General features: G+C 40.2%; 1 protein-coding gene across 1 annotated transcript; it reads left to right on the top strand.

Annotated features, from left to right (window-relative positions):
- Window positions 1–7: 7 nt before the first annotated feature.
- On the top strand, window positions 8–21,508 carry LOC144533757 (uncharacterized). The gene is made up of 21 exons (XM_078275307.1): window positions 8–84; window positions 3,231–3,272; window positions 4,017–4,064; window positions 4,209–4,262; window positions 4,352–4,399; window positions 5,303–5,623; window positions 6,120–6,167; window positions 6,263–6,301; window positions 6,484–6,516; window positions 7,477–7,524; window positions 7,605–7,655; window positions 7,773–7,820; window positions 9,104–9,151; window positions 9,253–9,303; window positions 10,140–10,187; window positions 10,348–10,470; window positions 11,119–11,154; window positions 12,499–12,543; window positions 12,634–12,660; window positions 16,588–16,632; window positions 17,530–21,508. The coding sequence occupies exons 5-21, from the start codon at window positions 4,393–4,395 to the stop codon at window positions 17,673–17,675; spliced, it is 1,164 nt and encodes a 387-aa protein (XP_078131433.1). The 5' UTR covers window positions 8–84; window positions 3,231–3,272; window positions 4,017–4,064; window positions 4,209–4,262; window positions 4,352–4,392; the 3' UTR covers window positions 17,676–21,508.
- Window positions 21,509–23,213: the final 1,705 nt, after the last annotated feature.

The raw sequence follows: 23,213 nt of genomic DNA, 5'->3' as shown, positions 1-23,213 counted from the left end.
TAGTGTTGCATTCAGGTCTGCCCAGAATTGTAAAACTGGAGCCACAAACCAGGCGGATCAGGAAACTTCCTGCTCCTTTCAGAGGTACTCACACTTACTACGGGCATATAATTAAGCTTAGCGTTAGTTCATGCAGGATACGGAAGTCATACGCCCGCTGATTGAATTATCATTCCTATCAGACACACACCAATCACAGCCAGTCTCACATCAAGGTGGTCCTTTTAAATATGTGTCCCTCCTTACTGATCCCTACACTGACGCTGCTTTACTCACTGCTGCTGCTGGCAACGTTTTGGCTCACTCTTTTTTCTGCCAGGGCTGTATTCAAGTCCACCTTTGTCGAGTCCAAGACAAGTCCAAGACCAGGACTAGTTGAGACAGAGTCCAAAGAGGTTCAAATCAAAGTCAAGGCCGAGTTCAAAAAAGTTTGAGTCCAAGTCAGGAGTCCAAATTAGAGACAGTCAATACCGAGACAGAAAAAAAAGAATCCTCTTCAAGACCACTCACTTACCTGTTCATACTTTATGTGATGCGAGAGACGGTATATCTTATACTTTAAGATGATCATGTTGCATATTATTTGTAATAATCAAAAAGCAAGTGTAGAGTAACACACTATGGGATCAAATTAGGCCAAAATATTAAATTAAAATATAAAATAGAAATGTTCCCATTCTTGAACTTATGACTTGTCCTGAAGAATTCATAGCACAAAGTGCTCGCTGACATTGTGTCTGTGGCCAAAATGAAAAGGATTGATACCTGATGACCAGGCGACCAGAGGTGTCAAACGTATTCACATTCATCACTCAGGTAGAAGTATAGATACTAGGGTTTAAAACGACTTCTGTAGAAGTTGAAGTATCAACTCAAGCTTTTTACTCAAGTAAAAGTGTAAAAGTACTGGTTTCAAAACTACTTAAAGTATAAAAGTAAAAGTAATGTAAGGAAAAAAATTCCATTAAGGACAAAAGCTTAGGGCCTATAGTACACTACCCCACCTCCACAAAAAATTTTTTTTTCTAAAGGCCATAATGACTGTAATGTTATATTAAAATGTTTATGTTGAAAAAATTTGGGATGCACCTGTTTCAGCCGCATTTATGCCCATTAAAAATTGACGCATTTTAGTACAATACAAATACATTAAACAACCATATACAATATGTGTACTACTGAGCATTAACATGTGGTTCATGGAGCGGAAGATATGATGACTAGTTACCTATGAGAATCGTAATGGTGCAAAAAGTCAAACTTCAGAGGCATGTTATCAATAGCCTTTATTGGAATGTAAATATACATCCAAGCTTAGCTGCAGGAATCTGTGAGGGCAACGGATGTAAGATAACAAAACTGGACAAGAAAATTGCCGGTGCTTGGACTCTCTTGAGTCTCTGCCACGGACATCTTCGTACTAGGCTACATACAGTACGTCTGCTATTTCCTTGCTGGAGTGTGAAGTGATTTGTGTCATGTGCAGGTGCGAAGGATCGCGTACAAACCAATAGGGTGTCGGAGTGGTATATGTTTATACTTCTCATCCAACCACAATCAAATTCACTCTATCCAGATGGCGCGATTTATCTGGATAGGTTTTTGTTTTTGTGTTTTTTTTTTTAACGATGACAAGCCGGAATGAAAACAAGCCAAACTGAAATAGGAGTAACGAGGCTATTTTTAAAATGTAAGGAGTAGAAAGTACAGATAATTGCGTGAAAATATAAGGAGTAGAAATAAAAAGTCTGCTGTAAAATAATTATTCCAGTAAAGTATAGATACCCAAAATTTCTACTTAAGTAAGGTAACAAAGTATTTGTACTTCGTTACCTCAACTTCGTTGATTTTGAATTAAACTAATACCTGTTTTCTGAACGAGCGCGCTTCATCAATGGTTTTGTTTTGAAGGAGGAAGTTACTTTAGAACAAAAACATTTAGTGCTAGACTCGGTTGAGACCATCTAGAATATTTGGCGAGTCCAAGACAAGTCCGAGTCCAAACACCAACGATTCTGAGACGAGTCCAAGACAACAGAAAAGCGTCTTGAGTCTGAGTCCGGACTCAAGTACAACAGCCCTGGTTTCTGCATGGTGCTCCCGGTTTCAGCTTAGCATGCTGCTTGGCTGGTCCAGGGAGCATTATCAAGAGCGGAGCCATCAATTCAATTCAATTCAATTTTATTTAAAGTATGAAATCATCTTGAGTTATCTTGAGACACTTCACAGATAGAGTAGGTCTAGACCACACTCTATAATTTACAAAGATCCAACACTTCCAGTAATTCCCCCAAGAGCAAGCATTTAGTGCGACAGTGGCGAGGAAAAACTCCTCGGACAGACCGAGTGTCTGGCGGTGCCAGTTGGGGGTGTTATGAACAGTGGCAATTATAGTCACAATAAAGATAACGGAACTACTGTATGACTAGAAATAGTAGTTGTAGTAGTTCATGGCGTAGAAGGGCACTGCAGGACATAGCAGGACGTAGCAGGGCACTGCAGGGCATAGCAGGGCGTAGCAGGGCACTGCAGGGCATAGCAGGGCATAGCAGGGCACTGCAGGGCACTGCAGGACATAGCAGGACGTAGCAGGGCACTGCAGGGCATAGCAGGGCATAGCAGGGCACTGCAGGGCATAGCAGGGAGTAGCAGGACACTCAGCGCCAAGCATAACTGTATTTTTTGCTTAAGTGGTTAAATCTATGACAAGTGTGTTCCTGACTGAGATGGTCTTACTGTAAATCAGTAGGTTAGGAGTGAGTTTAAAGGAAAAAGTCAACATTGGGAAATACCCTTGTTTACTTATCTGTCCATTAAATATGATGCTACAGCCAGCAGTCAGACCAACCTAATGAAATGTACCATGTTAATTAGTGAGCTATAGAGATGCAGTTTTTGTAACGTACCTTTAGTCTGGACAGAGCCAGGCTTTGCTCTGTTTCCAATTGCTATGCTAAGCTAAGCTAACCGGCTGTAGCTTCATATTTATCCTACAGAAACGAGAGTGGTATCAATCTTCTCTCCAGCAGGAAGGGCATTTCACAAAAAATGTTGACGTATTCCATTAAATTAAGCTTAAACTGAAAGAAACGTGCAAAGAAAGCTACAATAAGATCATATGAATAAATGCGACATAACCTTTCCAACGACACCTTTTCACAATTTATGTCACAGTGTTGTCATAACTTAAATGAATAAGATGTCTCTTTTTTTGTATTACAATAATAAAGCAAGGAGAGTGGAGAAGACTCCCACCAAGACTCCCAAAAAAGGTAAGTCACCTTCACACTAATTCCTGTGATGAGATCCATTAAAGGTATTGTACTGTAGATATTAACCTATTAATTTGTCTGTTGTCAAGTCAGATTTTATTTATATAGCCCAATATCACAAATCACACACCTCAAGGTGCTTTACAATCTGTACAGTCCTCAGACCCTCGATGCCGCTATATATAGTGTGTTGTGTGTACAGAATAGACGCACATAGTAATATTACAGTATAGACAATCAGGATGACAAAAGGTTTTGTCTCCACAATGGAGACCTGGAAGAGGACAGACTGCACAAACACACAAGACACAAAACTGGAGCACATCATTCACACGGACAGGAGAAAGAAATTAACACACAGGGGAGAGAGAGGCTGAATCTCCTGCAGGATGAAGATCCAGAACATCTGGAATGAGAGAGAGAGAGAGAGAGAGAGAGAGAGAGAGAGATCCCAGGATGGTCGATAGTCCAGCACAGAGAAGCCTGGGTAATGAATGAATGAATAACTTTATTGTCATTGCATGTTCACATACAACACAATTTCCTGTGTCTCATAAAACTGTTCCCATTCACTCTGCTCAAACAAACACACACACATACTCACACATTAAGATATAATAGCTGTTAAAAAAGGTAAAATATGATAAGATAAAGTGCTGCAAAATTGGATAAAGTGCATATCCATATTATTAATATTATAATTTTTTTCTTCTTTTTTTCCATCGGGTCATTTTTTTTTGACAGAGCCAGAGACCAAAAAAGAAGAAGAGGTCTCAGAATCTGAACAAGAAGGTATAACACCTATTATTTTCATGATGTATTTAAAGTACCTATTCAAAAGTAAATATACAATATATACCGTAGTAGAATATCTTTCATGCAGTAATCTGGAGGGACATGTTTATTGTAACAACCAACAACCCTCGTCTGTTTCAGTTGGCCCTTGCAGACCTGCACCAGTCTACTGCCCCTCCCCGCCTGGCTGGTACGGTAAGTAACAAAGTTATCATACAGGGGAAATACACATCAGTTTAACTCTGGAGATGACAACCTGCTTCAAAAATCTATTTTTCTTCTAGTTCATCACGTCGTCACGGACAACCCGTACCCTCCTCCGACCATGTCAGGTATTTACACTGTTGTCCTGTCAACTATGAGTGATGTAATATCAGTAAAGGACTATTCCTTTAAAAGGACAGTTCAGATCTTTTATAGTGTGGTTGTATGAGCTACTTCTCCATAGTCAGTGTGATAGCTATAGTAGATGGCGGTCGGCACACCTCCAGTTTGGAGAAGCAGGGCAGGAGTACCGACACGGAAGCCAAGCAAAGTACTGCTGTAGACGGGGGCAGCAGCTAAAAAAAAAGGACAACCTAAAAATATTAGTATCAGTTTAAGTGGACGATATATTTAGAATATTTTCAACACTTTATATGCCGTCAGACAGCCCTTTCCACACCAAACGCCAAAGTCACACGTTAACTCAAACAAACTAGCCGATCGACGCAGTGGTAAACCAGCAACTCCCGTGTTCTGCGAAGTAAAATGACTGTTTTTGTCAAAGGAGTCTGGTGGCATTGAAGAGAGCAGAGACAACGGCTTCAGTTCCCCGTCGTAAAGGGCTGTCTGACGGCAAGGTAAAGCGCTGAAAATACTGTAAATATAGCGGATACAACCCCACTTCAAAATATCCAAACTGTCCCTTAAAACAAATCTTCAACAGGGGGTCTGTGACCCCTAATGGGTCCTCAGAGTTAATGCTGGGGGGGCAAATATTTGTTTTGAAAGTTTCTTTTTTCAAAATTGCATAAATTATATATTAAAATCCATTTATTTTCGTCCAGTCGGCCCAGTTTAATATACAGCTAAATTTTATACAGTATTTGTAGTAGGGGGACCCTACTCTGTGTCTCTTTCAGCTAAGGGGACCTTGGCCATTGAAGACCCTGTCTTAAAGTTTGGACCAGAAGGATTTGTCCATATTTTCAGCTTCTTCTTCTGAAATACTAAAACACATTTTTATATTCCAGCTCCCTCTGCTCCTGTTGTGACCGCTCACCCCGTCAACCCCGGAGCTCCACCGCCTCTTTATCAGCAGCAACCGCCGCAGCCGATGCACCCGTTATACGCACAATATCACCCATATCACCCATATCACCCATATCCACCAATGCAGCCAGTGATGCAGCCTCAACCAGATCCAGTCCAGCCAGTTGACCCAGTCCAGCCAGCTGAACCAGTCCAGCCAGCTGAACCAGTCCAGCCAGAAGCCACAGAACCAGAGGCTCCGGTTCAGCCTGAGATCCCAGTTCCAGCTGCTGAAGCTCAGCCGGCTGTAGCTCCAGTCCAGGGTGAGAAGATATGATTTAATCACAACTGAGACTCTTTTATTGTTATATTCTTAAACAGTATGTGCAGATTAAAACTTTATAGTCAGTAAGGCAGAACTATTATCTCATATACAGTCTTTGAGTGAGAAATCTGTAACATATTGTGTCACTCAAAGGCATATAAAACCTTTATGATTTTATACTTTATACTGATTTACATGTGAAAATATGTTGGCTCTATACACGCTAAAAGTATTGCCTTTTTAAATGGAGTCTGGTGGGTTTAGCGCTAGTGACTTCGGAGCTGTTTCTGGTTAAACAGAAATTCAAGCGGGACAATTGCCCTATTAACTTACATTGTAGCTTGTTTTGCCGCTGCCGACTGCAGCAATCTTAATCAAGCTTAATACTGGACCAATGTCAAAAATTGTTGTTCCCATCAGTCACTTAGACACAAAAACAGAGGAAAATATGAAAAATATCCATAGTTACCCTTTAAACTCTTTTTCTCTTAAAGAACCAGAGACTGTTGAGGAAGAAGTGTTGGCTGCCTCCACTGAGAAAGGTACAAACCATTTAATTTGCAGTTAAAATCACACACTTAATTATTTTTCTTTTAATTAATGCTGTTAACAATAATAAACATGTTATTGTTTCCAGCTGCAAAGAAGAAAAGCAAGGCTGCCGATACAGAAAAAGGTACCGCATGCTTCTCCAGATCCACTAAAAAAGCCTAATTTTGTCTGTAAACCGGAGGATTCCTTGTAAATAAATACAGCTGCAACACTTAACATGATGTACAATGACACATAGGCTGCAAGGATGCATTCATTATGGAAAATTAACTCTGCTCGGCCATTTCCCTCCAATTATCCCCTCAGAGCCAGCAGCAGCCAGAGAGAAAACAAAGAAAGGTAATTTATGTTTACAGCTAAGTAATTGGCTTTTCAATGGCGTGCACTTGAGTGTTTTTACAAATGATACAGACAGCAATTTGAGCCATGCTTTCCTGTAAATATACAGACAGACATTACACACTTGAGTAAGATATTGTTGGGGATTTACTTCCTCTGTGTCCCCTCTTTTGGGACAATGTGTCTGACTCCAATAAAAGACCTATATATCCCCGTGCATTTGTTAAAACATTGATCCTAAGCAAGAGCCAAATAAGACGATAAGATAAAGTCAAATACATATTTAATCAGTCAAGAATCGGAGTTTCAATACACAGATCTGTTGGATCGCAAAGCACGCAGAGACTAAGTTTCCCTAGCAACAGACAAAAGGCTGGAGCTGGTCCACGTATCTCTAGACTGTCAGACCTTGTGAGCCCCGTTCTTAGTTTTTTTTTAAAGATAATTTTTTCGGCATTTTCAGCCTTTATTTAGGACAGCAGAAGACATGAAAGGGGAGAGAGAGGGGGTAATGACATGCAGCAAAGGGCCGCAGGTCGGAGTCAAACCCGGGCCTGCTGCATCGAGGAGTAAACCTCTATAAATGGGAACCCGCTCTACCAACTGAGCTATCCCAGCACCCTTGTGAGCCTAGTTCTATCCTTTCCCTAAACTCTTATACTTTCTTTATTGACCCGCCACTTTATTATGTCTCGTCCTCATTTGCTCTCACGTGAAGCGGTACATTCTGTTCCTGTTTCATTTGTTATTATTACTCAATGTATTTTGCTCGCAACTCATGACCTTTAACTACTCTTTAGTTATGTCTTGAGCTAAACCTTCTGTGCAATAAGCATACACCAAAACATACTTGGTCTCTTATGGAAACCATTTACATTCTTATTATATTTATCTGCAAATAGTAAGAACATTATTCTACAATATGAATAACGTAATTCAACACTAATCATCCAAATCTAGATGCTGCTGCTTCGAAAGAGAAACCCAAAGCTGGTGCTGCAAAGAAAGGTGAATTTAACGCCGTAACCAACTGTGGATATCATTTTATTTTAACATACACTGCACTTATTAATTTGCTTTTGTTCCAGAGCCAACTGCGAGAAAAGAGAAAACCAAAAGTCAAAAAGAAAGAAGAAAAGGTAAAGGACATTTTGGTAGAATATACAGTTTCTATTTTACATAAATAATGTGAAAATGGCTTTAATGTGTTAATTTATATTTGATATCTTTAAGTCATTTGCATTTGTTTTTAACAGAGCCAGCTGTAAAAGAGAAACCCAAACCTGCTGCAGCTGCTAAGAAAGGTAATGGACATTTTGGTAGAATATAAAGTTTCCAAGAAAATTACAATGTTGTGGAATGAGACATAGGGGGGTGGGGGGTGGGGGGGAGGGTAGGGTGAGGTGGGTAGAGATGCAGGGGATATGCCCCCCCCCAATATTTAGAGGGATTAGGACACCCGCATTAGGATTGCTGGTTGATTATATGTCCCATACTGGCGTTCTAAAATAAGATAGAAAATAAGAAAAGTATTGTATGTATTATATACTGCACTGTAACTTTTATTGCCGTATTTTATCTGTTTTTATATTTTTAATTGTTTTTAACTACTCTTTAATGTTTTATGTAAAGCACTTTGAATTGCCCCGTTGCTGAAATGTGCTATACAAATAAATCTGCCATGCCTTTCCTAGAAGAGACAACCCACTCCCCAAAAGAGGTAAACATAACCGTTCATGGGGGCTCAAAACATGTACGGAAAACAAGAACTGTGTCTACATTGCAATGTTGGGGGTTAAAGAAAACAACAGGAGCAAGAAAAATAAAGAGATTCCCGTAGATTTAAACTTTGGAGTGTCTGGCTTGAACAAGGTCTTACTCTCAGGCTCAGATTTGTTGTTGATTGTTGTTGATGTACCTGATTCCTAAAAAACCATCCCGAAACACGTGTGATTTTTTTGAATATGCAGAACGCAGAAGGAGCTATCCTTTACATGAATAGAGACATTTGCAACATAAACTGTTGAATAAAAATTCACCAAAATGCAGGAAATTACGAACACCCTAAGGAAGGCTCAAGCCGACACGCAATGGTGTATTTTTAATGACTTGCCCTATTTATTAAAGGCCTTTTTATGACTTTTTGTAAACCAACCTTGAGTGCCTGGACTTGATTTTTTTATGACTTTTTTTGGTTCTAATTATTTTTCCTTTATGTGCTGGGAATTAAGTTTCCAGCACATATTTTTTTTGTTTTAAGATTATTTTTTGGGCATTTTTTCCATAGGACAGTTTAGACTTGAAAGGGGAGAGAGAGAGGGAATGACATGTAGCAAAGGGCCGCAGGTCAGAGTCGAACCCGCGGTCGCTGCGTCGAGGAGTAAACCTCTATATATGGGCGCGCGCTCTACCAGGTGTGCTAACCAGGTGCCCGGAAATTAAGTGCTTGACGCCCAAACTTTTTTTGATTTCATGGGGGACGACCCCCCCACTGTTATTATGTGTCTCCCCAAAAGTTGAAAAAAAAACCGTACTTCTTTGGAATAAGAAGACTGAAAGGGAATCACCATTTGTTTGGTTTGTACAGAGCCAGCTGTAAAAGAGAAAACCAAACCTGCAGCAGCTGCTAAGAAAGGTAAAACCCTTTTATCTAGGCCAGAGGGTGTTCGGCTAAAACTGTACTAAGAAAACAAATTATTCAGGCCACTGATCACGACTCGTTCCTCATTATGTTAGAGCCTGCTGCTACAGTCCGACAGAAGAGGAAATCAGCCTCTGACAAGACAGGTACACACACAGTCAGACACACACAGTCAGACATACACACACAGTCAGACACACACAGTCAGACATACACACACAGTCAGACACACACAGTCAGACATACACACACAGTCAGACACACACACACACACACACACACACACACACACACACACACACACACACACACACACACACACACACACACACACACACACAGTCAGACACACACACAGTCAGACATACACACACAGTCAGACACACACACACACACACACACACACACACACACACACACACACACACACACACACACACACACACACACACACACACACACACACACACACACACACACACACACACACACCCACACACACACACACACACACACACACACACACACACACACACACACACACACACACACACACACACACACACACACACACACACACATTGTCTCACACACACACACACACACACACACACACACACACACACACACACACACACACAGTGTCACACACACACACACACACACACACACACACACACACACACACACACACACACACACAGTGTCACTCACACACACACACACACACACACACACACACACACACACACACACACACACACACACACACACACACACACACACACACACACACACACACACACACACACACACAGTGTCACTCACACACACACACACACAAAGTGACACACAGTGACATACACACACACACACACACACACACACACACACACACACACACACACACACACACACACACACACACACACACACACACACACACACACGATTGAAAAGTAATTGATTTTGCTCCTCTTAGAAGTGTCACCCGTCAGGAGCAAAGCCAAGGCTTCTACAGCCAAGAAAGGTAAAACTCTTTAAAAAAGGATGTTTTGTACTTTTATGATTTAATTTTAATCTCCAATTTAGTACCATTTCCCATTTGCATTGTCTTTTCTGCTTATGCAGATTCTAAACCGGAGTTTGGTTCAAGCGATATAAATTTAAATCAAATTAATCTTAAACAGATTCGGATCCAGAACCACGTCCACAGCCGATCAGACTGAGAACGAGACTAGAAGCTGGGAAGAAGGAGAACGTGACCTCTCATGCAAAGGAGGAGAAACCTGCCAGATCTTCCTCTGAACCAGGTAACACTGGTTACTGCTTACTTTCTCTAATGTGAGCTAGGGCGTCATTTCCACTTTTCAAAATCCATTTTGTGTCCCCCCACTTTCAGATTTGTATCATATTATTTTATTTATCTTTATTACATATACATATATATACACACACACAGACACACACACACAGACACACACACACACACACACACACACACACACACACACACACACACACACACACACACACACACACACACACACACACACACAATCACTTCTTTATTTTCTTAGTGTCTGTGATAGGCCCCTATTTTAAACAACAAAGAAAGTACTATTAGTAGTATTATTAGTACTATTGTGTCTGGAAGAATTTATCATTATGATCAACTTAATTAGTTCCGTGATTTTGTATCACCATAGTGCCTAAGCTTATGTAGAAATGCAGGAGATGGCATTCAAATAGAAAACTGTTTTTATTTTGGCTGAGGACCCCCCAGACTCCCACTTTTGTGCCCCCACCCCACTTCTCAAACCAAAGTTACACCCTTGAACGTGAGACACAAATGCTCTACAGTACCATGAGCATTTAGGGTTTCACTGGCCTGTGGTGCAGAGCAGTACTCTTGTGCTGAAACCTGCAGTTTTTCATGTTAATTTCTTTTTTATTTTCAGCCAAAAAACGATCAAAATCGTTGGCCGACAAGAAAAGTAAGTGTAGATTTTAACATACGCATGTACGCTTTTATTTGTTGGTGAACGTCTGGATTAAAAATGTTGCACTTAATGTGGTATAGCCTACCTGTACATCTCAGGCCCAAACCACCGTGATGTCCCACAAGTTTCTCATTTTTTACTTAACAATAAACTATTTTAGTTTGAGCCTTTTTGTTGTTCCAAGCAAACACTGAAATGAAGCAAACACAAAATCATTCATTTTGAAAAGGTTTTTTTGGGGCATATACCTATATATATATATATATATATATATATATATAGACCTATATATCCCCGCGCATTTGTTAAAACATTGATCCTAAGCAAGAGCCAAATAAGACGATAAGATAAAGTCAAATACATATTTAATCAGTCAAGAATTGGAGTTTCAATACACAGATCTGTTGGATCACAAAGCACGCAGAGACTAAGTTTCCCTAGCAACAGACAAAAGGCTGGAGCTGGTCCACGTATCTCTAGACTGTCAGACCTTGTGAGCCCCGTTCTTAGTTTTTTTTTAAAGATAATTTTTTCGGCATTTTCAGCCTTCATTTAGGACAGCAGAAGACATGAAAGGGGAGAGAGAGGGGAATGACACGCAGCCAAGGGCTGCAGGTTGGAGTTGAACCCCGGCCCACTGCACTGAGGAGTTAACCTCTATATATAGGAACCCCTTTACCAACTGAGCTATCCGGGCTCCCGTTCAGTTTGAAACTTAACAAGGCTACTTCATCTACATTTTTATCGCCAGTCACAGTCCAATAATTCAGTCTAACTTCCTGCACTGAAAATAGAAACTCATGAGATACATTTGAATGAAGCATATATTAAATGAAGATAAGAGTAAACATGTCGGCAACACAGAGTTGCTCCCTAATAATATAATAATATTTATGATTAGAGGATACACATGAACAACATTTAGATTTTTTGAGACATTAAACAAATGTTCTGGTCATGTTGAAGAGAAATGCTCGACAGCATGTGAGACAGTTTTTATAAACGCTCTGTTCTGCTCTGTGAGAAGTTCTAAGAAGCTGAACGGAGGAATTTATGTCAAACAGCGGAAGAGCAGGCAAAACAAACAGCCTTGGGTATATTAGAGACGTGTTGATGTTAAATCTCTACCGACATCTCAGAACAAATCACTTCTTGCAAACATAGTTGCAGATCATGAGATTAAATTTGCCCGTTCTATGCACGATAACGTTCCAATTAGGGACATGTCAAGCTGTATTACACTGAGAGGAGAACAATATGGCCAGCATATTGAATGTACACCACAATTACGGAGAGTTATTTGGCAGGATGTAATTAGGCTGTCTCTCCTTTTCGCAGGCAAAGATGAGAAGGCTGAAACGAAATCTGTCAAAGAAGCTCAAGGTATGGATTCACAAGAAAATGGGTCTAATGTGTGCTGAGGATGTTTGACATTGTTTACATTCTCTCCTTGTTCTCCCCCTCACATTTTAGATAAAGAGAAACAACCATCACAAGCTAGTGAGTATGAAAGCCATATATATATATATCCAGTCACCAGGACGACTATTAACACTTTGTACTATGTGAATGGTGTTATTTATCCAGAAGTTGTACTTAGGATGGCACAACAAATATTGTTGGAAAACAAATTGTGTCTGATCAGCAGAGGTGTCAAAAGTATTCACATTCATTACTCAAGTAGAAGTATAGATACTAGGGTTTGAAAAGACTTCTGTAAAAGTTGAAGTATCAACTCAAGCTTTTTACTCAAGTAAAAGTGTAAAAGTACTGGTTTCAAAAGGGGGGAAAAATGCCATTAAGGACAAAAGCTTAGCCCCCACAGAGGCCTATAGTGCACTACCCCACCTCCACAAAAAAAGGAGCACCTTGTTCAGTTGTATTTGTCTGTTCTGTATGTTCAAAAATATAAAACAATAAAAAGTTGATCTTAAAAAAAAAAAAGGAGCACAAGGCGACATTAAAGAACGGCTTGTGTATTGCTAAGGGGTCAAAATTAAATGATTTATTAAAAATGTAATAACAATAACTTATAACAATAACTTATTTCAGGCCGAGTCTGTGTTTTTCAGACAACGGCAGCTACAGTCTGGTGTTACAATCCTCTACAGTGAAATACAGACACTTTTACACCATTTAGCTGTCAGCATTTTAACCATGTTTACTACAGCTGCTAGCTAGTGGTAGGCTAACGTTAGCTGCTGTCAGGTGTAGTGTTGACTAGCGTCCCGTGCGGCGATGTTTCAGTTCCCTCTAACGTCCGTTTTCGGAGCATCAGAGAGAAGCGCAGGCATGTAAGTTGCACCTAATAAGGCACCGTAATTCGCGTTGCTATTCGGTCCGGTAGATAACAAGGCTATTTTTAAAATGTAAGGAGTAGAAAGTACAGATAATTGCGTGAAAATGTAAGGAGTAGAAGTAAAAAGTCTGCTGTAAAATAATTACTCCAGTAAAGTATAGATACCCAAAATTTCTACTTAAGTAAGGTAACGAAGTATTTGTACTTCGTTACTTGACACCTCTGCCGATCAGGCGGATATAGAGACATAAATTCTAGACATGACTACTACTACTACTACTACTACACACGTTGGTTCCCGACCAATCATCGCTTGCCGTCTTTTATGACCTGCGTGATGTCATCAGGAAGAAGAGTGTAAACAAACTATGGCATCCAAAACGGTATGGATATGTTTGGAAAAGCCTAAAAAAAAGAAACCCAGTTGAAGTTAGTGTGCCACAGAGTGGACCTCAGTGTACTAATAACAATGATAGTGGGGTATGTTGTCCCGCTCTGACAAGTGCAACAGCACACAACAGTTTAGGAGATGTAAATCAAGCACGGTTTGTACACGACGTGCACTGTAAAGGCTCAGAAAATGACAGACTTGAACCCAGAAGCACGACTCAAAAGGGCTTTGCTGATTTTAATGCATGGAGCTCGGAGAAACCGCACTCTTCTGAAATCACTTTGCGTCATCCGGCGGATTTCAGCAGACCGTGGCTGCTCCGAGCTCTGTGCACTGGCTCCGCGGAGGGAAGGCAAACACCGTTCATATCAACACGGCACACACAACGATGACATAGCTGGATTGAACTCGGCATTCAGAAAAACATATCTCCTCCCACACTCCGACTCTCCGTCAGGGTCTTTAACCTCCGCTTTTGTAAACTCCTACAGCACTGTGACGCAGGTAAGCCACACCCAACCAATAGAAACGACTGTCCCGCGACAATCAAAAAACAAGGGTCAAAACCAGGCAAACTTGTCTGAAAAGGGGTCAGGCATGGAGAACAAAAGGGAGTGAGTGGAAATGAGCTGGTATTTATACTGCAAGGCTGTAAATGGGAAACAGCTGAGCAGGGAAGGTCAAGGGATGGGAAAGGTGGGAAAAGGGTGTTACTGCAAGGCAGGAGGGTGGTGATTGGCTGGCTGTATTTCAACTAGGGATGCACCGAATCCAGATTTTTGGGGTTCGGCCGAATAACGAATACACTGGTTAAGATTCTGCCGAATCCGATCCCGAATACAGAATCCTACTCCCATCCTCAGTCCATTAACACAGTACACACATTAATGAAGTAAACAACGTTCACAGCAGTGCATTTTTCATTTTATTTTATTTTAACTGGCTGCTGTCTGTAGATTCCTTCATGCACAACTCGTATTCTTTCAGATGTTTCATACGCAAATATTTTAACAACGGCGATGTTGTGTATTGTTTAGGGTCCTCGCCACCACGAGACAAATTGGCATTGCAAATTGAACATGTAGCTGGACTTGAATGGCCTTCTGTTGACTGAAAGTACTGCCAAACAACACTTTTTCTGCTCTCGAGTTCCATTTTCACTTTCTCACAGCCTACTGCATTGAACGGTCCACCTACGTAAACACCTTCCCGTAAATCAACAGCGGCGTCATTACGTTGACCAGCGTAGTTTGCGTAGTGCAAGCATAGAGTTTGGTTTGGTGGAAAAAAATTCTAAGGTTCGGCAGAAACCGAACCCCGTCAAAAAGCCCAATATTCGGCCAAATCCGAAGCCGAATCCTGGATTCGGTGCATCCCTAATTTCAACCAGTCAATAGAACCGATGAAGCTTCTTGGATGAACAGAGAAAGTACTTCTAGTACTTCTTATTAACCTGGAGGACTAAGACGCAGATATAAAGTCGAGTTTGTTTACATGTTTAATACCATATGCTTGTTGTTCATAGAGAATGGAAAAAGATCTTCCCGTAAAGCTTAAGGTATTCAGTTAATTTCCACCATCTCTTTACTGGTTGACTCAATACGCATATGCTTTAATGACATTAGGAACATAAGGGATAAGAATTTAATGAGATGAGCTGATTGAGACGAGATTACCGGTCTTTTGAGCCGCCTCGAGTCATTGGAAGAGATTACGGCCTTTGATGAATTTAGCAACAATAATACTTAGCTGGATTGATTAAATCCATGAAGCAAAACCCATTACATTGGGGTATTAGTGTTCTGTTCTTATTGAGTCATCCAGTGGAGTATCAACACTCCCCCACTTCCCCCGAGTGATTCCACATTTTCCTGATATTAACGTCTGACACTGTTTCTTAGCGTGTGATCAAAAATGGCTTGATTGCTTTGGTGCAAAGTTAAGTTTGTTCGTCTAACTTGCCGCGAGTTTTGGATCTGGGTTGTTTCCGATGCTCAAAGCAAGCAAGACAAACATACATGGATCTGTTAAGATGGGCTTTATTTTTGAGATGTCACCATTTTATGGACACTGCCATCATTTGACTGCCGTCAAACTGAAATTGGAAATCTCATAATTTGTGTGAGGAAATATGAATTGGTAATTATATAGCTCTTGTGAGAATGCCATATAGCTAACAAATGTTTATAAGACATGTATCTACCATCTGCAATTTAATATGTCTCTCCCTTTCCACAGTCAACATTTTGCAGACCCGTTGTGCTTTTTTTCCCCATTTGGGAAGTGGAAGCTAGCCAAGGTTGCTAATGTTATGTGAGCACTGAATCCTAATAGTTGAGTGCCAATCTGCTGAGTGCCACTGATAAACTTAAACCTTCATTGCAACAGGGAAAACATCAAAATATAGGACGGCGTCATTGCAGACAAATTACGTTTGAATGTTTTTTTGTTTGTTAATGACATTTGGCACAAAATAAGTACAAAAGTCAGAACAAATATCAAGGAGGTATATGTTGATTTCCGGAACAAAATTAGATTAAAATTTCAGCGGGACATTTAATAGGAGAGAAAGAACATCACAACCTTTTTGAAGGAAACTCTTGTTTTTCTCTTTCCAGGCTATTTTTCATCCTTTACCTACTTACATGCATGTCATCCTTTGTCTTCTTTCCCTCTCACAGACTCACACGCACATACCAACTGTATTTAACAATGTATTTGATCCCATTTCTTGCAGAAGAGACCCAGACTGATGACAATACGACAGAAAAGAAGAAACCAGGTAAGAGTTGCTGAAATTTTATCAGACATTTTTTATAAAAATGTTTTCTAAATGTAAGGGAAGTGACTTTCTGAAGAACGTAACACATAAATAGGGGTTTCCTCTTAAAACTTGTGCAAACCATGTTTTTTTTAAGGTTGTTTTTTTTACCTTTTTGCCTGCATTGGATAACTGAAATCTTAAAAAAACAGACAGGAAACAAGGGGGAGCACACAGGTGTTTCTTTGTTGGATCTAGAAGTTACATTTCATTTTGTGAACCAGTAACTCCCTGAGGTTGTTATAATCTCAGCTTCAGTCTCAGCTCTTAATACTAATGTCAGCCGTGGTGGGATGTAACTAAGTACATTTACTTAAAGCTACAGTGCGTAGTTTCTGTCGCCCCCATGAGGAATTAAGTAATGACAACAAAACTGTCGGCACGTTCACATGATACAAGCCTTCCGTGACCGCACACCCCCACCCCCCAACCACTCCTTTACGCAGCTGCTAGTAGCCAAGGAGGACACGGAGAATGAAACAATACATGATGGACTCTTCAGAAGAGGTAATTATCTTCACTCGAGTTTTTGCGCGCGAAAGTCGCCGGACAACACAATCTTCTGAACATTGCAGGGACCCCGCTATGTTGTTACACATTGCAACTCTTTCAGTTAAGGGGTTCTTGGTCTCGCTTTGCCAGACCTTCCTCCACAACGTAGCGGAGGAGGGTCTGGCTAGTCCACACAACCTTCTGAGAAGGGAGAAAAACGTGCTCTGGTTTATTGGCATTTCTTTAAACCAATCACATTTGTCATGGGCGGCACTAAACGCTGCACAGAGCCCCGTTGCCGCTGCAAAAGGGTTAGTAACTAAACTAAACCACTCACCTATCCATGTTATATTGCTGTGTTCACAGGCCAGAGATACTTCCAGTGCATTTACGTCCCTGGTAAAAATGCCCAGTACCCCTTGCGACCAGCCATGTCCCCCGCCATGATGACTCCTGCTATCAGGTCCATGTTGGAGCAGCAGCAGAGAGCAGCGAGGGCCTCGGGCCAATAGGACAACCTGATCTCTCACCTCTTTCTTCTGACAGCACTGCATCTCCCAGTCCAGCAGGGGGAGACGTTGAATCTGTGGGATCCTTAAATCCTGAGGAAATACCACAGACAGACAGATAAGAGTGGACAGAACTATTTTGTCTTTAATTTATTCATGTATTTATTTTTCTCTCAATGTGGTCGAGCTCCTGGGGTTCCTGTTGATATTTCATATTTTTTCGCTTAGCTGACGGCAGCTTTAGTCAACGCTGCCATGCCTCGCTTGTGCCTTAGATTTAACGTAATGTCACCAAAATCCAAACACGGAAGCTTTTATGTGAATATTCCTAACTCAGTATGTGTAAATAATGCTTATATTTGTAATCTAGGCTGAAATAAATGTGCACACCTTTGGCATGTTGTTTTTGCAGTTTACTCTTGCAGTCCAGTTTAATTAAACTTTCTATGGCACCCTATTTTTGTTTCATATAACATTTATACTTTAAGGCACTTGTGCTGACAAAACAGTTATGCACAGTGAGAAACACTTTTTTTTTTCATTTCAAAAGGTACTTAAGAAAATATAATAGTAAATAAAAAACTGATAATACACAAACAAACCAAATAATAAGTACAAACTGGGACAGTATTTTGCGTCAAATATTAAAGGAATATATATATCAGAATATCATTAAGAAATGAGTAAAACTAGTTTTTTATTGAATTTGAATGGGATTAAATATTACTTGAGTCAAGCTTTGTTTCAATATGAAAGCTATAATCAACAGTTTGTATCCCCTTTTATTTTTAATGGTAGATTTAAATCACCTGTATCCTGCGTACCGTAACAACAACAGGTGTGTTTCGCTGCTTTGCTGCATCTGCAACAGATTAGCGTGCTAATGTTTGAAGGGTTAAATCCCGGGAGCTCCCACGTTTGATCCAAGCAGACTCCCTGTCTCTGATCGTGAGTCTCGTCAACGTGTTAAATGTTGATGAGTGATGAATAATGATGAGACCTTTTCTTCTTAGATGACCTGATATCAGGCAGGAGTTAAGAGGAAGGTGAGCTCATCTCAGCCTGTATAACTTCTGGACATGTTCCAGTTTGTATAAGTACATTTTAATGAAAGACACAAGACTTTTAAGTTTAAAGAGATACTTTGACATCTTAAATGCAATTGTTGGATGTTTTTCATTCCCCACACACTGAAGTTGGGAGTAGTCTTGGTCATGAAAATAAGGGCTTAAAGTAAAAGTTTACAGTATTTGGTCCCCTCATCAAATACTAACAATAGTTTAATACTTTAGCCCTGTTATTTCTCTTTTGTAAATAATTGGCCTTTCTGTTTCCCATGTAAATCTCCCAAACCTCAAATGTAATCTTTGTTCTTATAAATGAAGTACAGTTTGATCACATAGGATCTCAAACTGTTTAAAGTTGAGCTGTCGCAGTTCGACACAAAACAGCTACCAGTTATTTTAGCTTTGTTTAGAGACGGGGAGTCTGCACAGGACAACTCTGATGTGACCAACTAATGAGACGCTGTGATGTCTGCTACAGTGGATATATGTCATGTTAATCATCAGCTGATTGACAAAAAGCCTGATACATTGTCATATTTTCAGTTACCTCACTCGCTTTGGTTTTGTACCTTATACCGACAAGGCTGCCTTGTTGTCGCTGCAAAACTGTCGCTGAGCATTATCGGCAATTTGCTGTTGTCTTACTGATTGAAAACCTTGACTACAGAGAACCAAAAACATTTTTATCCGGGGATAAGACCCACTTTAGTCTGCTGTACTGTTGGCCCAAGGCTACCAGTTTATTCACACTTACAGTTCCTAAGCTGTCATTTGAATTCCTCCATGTTTTGCAGTGTAAGGCACTCACAGTGGTTACCTGCAGTTGAACACCTTGTGGACTGACTCAGAGCAGTTCTTTGACTGTACACTGATGTACAGTCAAAGGTGTGGCAATAATGTTTATCCCACGACTTACTAATCCTCATTGTATTGCATGTCTATCCTCAACTTTTTCAGGGTTATCCCCCAAAAAGTCTTAAGGTGTGTTCAGACTGAACCCAAAGCTAATTTCAGAGGCGATGCAAATGCATCCAAAGTCAAAGGAAAGATGTGAGTGGATACGAACAGTTGCAGATTAAAAACTAGATCGTGCAATCATCTAAAAATGCTTCCATTCGAGCAAAATAAATTGCATACATCCTGCAGCTGTATGACTCCACTGCAGACACAAGAGGACAACAACATAAACTGGGGGAAACCATAACAGAGAACTGGAGTTCCTGTTATGGTTATGTTGCTACCAAGCTAGCAGCAACAGCTAGCCTCTGTGGAGTTTGTCGAACGGATATTTGTGGCAACTAATTGCACAGTAAAGCGAGAAAAAAACCTGCTTTGTGTTCACTCCAAATGCACCTTTAAAATCACTGGTGTGAATCCGAGTCAGAGCCAAAGCAGTCTCAGCTAGCTGTTTGTCGTTAGCATACTGATTTTTGAGTGTAAATATATTTAACCCGAGGCTCGGAGTAAACTCGGGGTTAATGAGTCCAAGAGTGAAATGAGGTCAAGCTATCCCTGGGCCGCTCTCTGTCGCCCTGCAGGGTTTAGGTCAACAGGCCTGAAAAAATGGAAGTGTAAAGAGGCCTCATGTTTCAGGGGCCAAAATGAGATCTGACAACCATTTACAGAAGCAACCTGCCGAGTGGATGTGGTTGTTGGAGCGGCATTTTAAATTCACCTGGCGTTCAGGTGTTTTTGAGGATTTCTTTTTTTAAATGAGATCCTATTCCAGTGGGGCGATGCAGCAGTAGGTGTCTGCTCTGCTGTCTGGAGGCCCTGAGACGCAGGCATGTGCACACACAGACATCAAAGGGGAGCTTTTTTATTTGTATTAAATTAATATATATATTCCTGTTTGCGCACAGCAACAAATGTATTTATTGAATTAAAAAAATCTTAATAGCCGGTCGGGAGTTTCGACTTTGTTGAGTTCCGACTGAAATAAATTGGTAAGGAAGTCAGAGTTGTGTACTTTTAACGTTTTGTTTTAAAAGAAAAAAGAAGAAAAAAAAATTATTATAAGAAGTGCCTGTCTGTGCACGTCCCTGCTGAGACGTCAGCTGTAGCAGCTCTGCAGCGGCATGATATTAACAGACACTAATTACACCAAACAGCTGCAACTGTGTGCTGCGAATATGTTTTTAAATCTAATCTAATCTGACGAGACAGTATATACAACACATTTCATAGCACTCATAATATCCATGTGAACCTAAAGAGTGGAATCCTGGCTTTACCCTTGACTTCATCCAGTGATTACATGTTCTTAACATAGGTACATATGTCTGTGTGAGGCAGTTAAACAAGTCATTTATTCCCCTGCCTGGCTGTTTCTAAAGGAAACAGTGTGTACACTTGAAGCAAGAGAGTTTTGGCGCTCTTATACTTTGTCACCTTAAATACTACGGCCACTAGAGGGCACCGTCACTTGAAACGTTAATATGAGTTGAACAAACAACCTATGCGGTTGTTTTTCAGGGGAGGGCGGTCTTCTTTTTTGTTATTGCCCTTCTGAGCACGAGGGTCAGTTTAGAAACATGACAGTGTTCACAGTGTTAAATAAAGTGCAACAATAAAATATGATCTATTAAATAGCTGGATTTGAGCATAAAGGTTTGCAGTGGAACACATGTAGTTGATGTGAAACCAGCGTGCTTTATAGAGTTAAACAACTCCTATCAACTCTGTTCCTTCCTTAACTGAGCCACGTATAAAGAGAGAAACCAGCTCCATGTGTGCCTTGTACCAGACCGTTTATGGCTCTTGTTTAAAGGATTGGTTACACTTTACTTGAAGGTATCAACATAAGAGTGACATGACACTGTCATGAACGTGTCATAAACATTATAAACAAGTCATAAACGTTTATGACATAACACTTCTTTTAGTAAGTGTCATTCGGTTTTTGTCATCACAAGTTATGGTTATGGTTAGAGTTAGGGTTAGGGTTCATGTGTCATGACTATGTCATGACAGTGTTATGTGTTCATGACAGTGTCATGTCACTCTTATGTAGATACCTTCAAGTAAAGTGTTACCAAAAGGATTTCTAAGGAGGAATCAGGGGATTTAAAACCAGGTTTCGGTTACGTGTAAACCCTGCAGGAAAAAAAAAAACGGAACATGCTGCAGTGGCTGCAGTTCCAGAATAAATGTTTTAAAACTACTTTCGAATCTTGACTTTGTAAAAGTAAAAAAAAGAAAAAGAAAAAAATGGTTTAAAAGACTTTTGTTTCTGAATGTTTTTCAAATGACATCTACAGTGTTTTAGTTTCACAATTTAAAGTCAGTGGAAAAAATAATAATAATTGTGTTGCAATAAGAGCAGATCATCTGCTAGATGTGGGAGTTGTATTCATTTTAAACACTGAACAAATATGGTTTGAGGTTGTTTGGATCTTTTAGAAGGATCACGTGTTTTGTTAATGTTTTCTAATGTGACATGCATGACGGTGTAATTAACAAGAAGTACAGCAACACATGTTTGAGTTGTAGTTCGCACAAGCATCACCTCAGTGTAAAATACACAACAGTCAGTCAGGTGCTGTATAAAGACTGTAGATAATAGTTTATTTTGTGTTGCACTTTGCAGCTCACTAGGCTGAAGAGATTGCTCAGTAATTTGTTTCAATTGGAGAGGATTTATTTTTTGTAATGTGGGCAATCATTTTAACAATGTATGAACTGCCTGTTGCATGTCTGATAAAGCAGAGGTGTATGATGTAATCACAGGAGGAGGCGAGCAGCCTGACTCAATCACAGTTTTAAAACATTTTAGGAGTAAATGTCACATTTGTGACGTTTCAGTGACATTTCAGGCACTTAAGAGACTCGACTGAGGATGTCTGCTGTGGTAGAATACAATCACCAAAATGCATTTTTGTGAGTCAATAAATCTTTGCAGAAATGTGTGAGGCCATTAGTGTCTTTCTTTGTATATTTTTTTTACAAGATAGAACAATTAGTGCAGTGTTATGGGGACACAGAAGGACATTTAAAACCTGTTTGATGTATGAGGATATAAATATACAACCCGTCTCCTGCGAGATACGAACACACACATATTATTTACAGAATATGTTTTGACGACGCGCGGTTGCTGCCTGGAATACATTTTTATCAACATAAAGATGAAATGTGCATGTTGAACGCATCCACAAGCAATTACTGTTGATGTTTTTCAGTGATGTCCCTAAAATAATTTAAAAAAAATAAGCCTGAAGCACAATCTGAATTTTTTAAATTTCAAATTTGCTCGTCTACAATTAAAGGCAAAGCAAAGAAATAGAACTAGATAAACAAACAAAGCAACCACACAATCGTTGCCTTGCTTGCTGGGAAACTCTCTCCAGAACCAATTTTTGTCCTCGGTCCTCGGCTGAACCGGAAGTTGTTCTTTCCCTCCTCGGTGAAGGCCGTCTCAAAGCTCTTATTTCTGCCCCGAAGACCGAGGAGGGATCATCGAGGAGCTATAGGC

The sequence above is a fragment of the Sander vitreus genome, chromosome 18 (assembly GCF_031162955.1).
Source record: "Sander vitreus isolate 19-12246 chromosome 18, sanVit1, whole genome shotgun sequence".
Taxonomy (NCBI): domain Eukaryota; kingdom Metazoa; phylum Chordata; class Actinopteri; order Perciformes; family Percidae; genus Sander; species Sander vitreus.
This window is presented reverse-complemented; position numbering and strand designations above follow the sequence as displayed.

Coding starts and splice junctions, on each gene's coding strand:
- LOC144533757 (XM_078275307.1), top strand. Junction 5,624..6,119: donor GGCTGTAGCTCCAGTCCAGG/GTGAGAAGATAT, acceptor TTTCTCTTAAAG/AACCAGAGACTGTTGAGGAA. Junction 6,168..6,262: donor GGCTGCCTCCACTGAGAAAG/GTACAAACCATT, acceptor TATTGTTTCCAG/CTGCAAAGAAGAAAAGCAAG.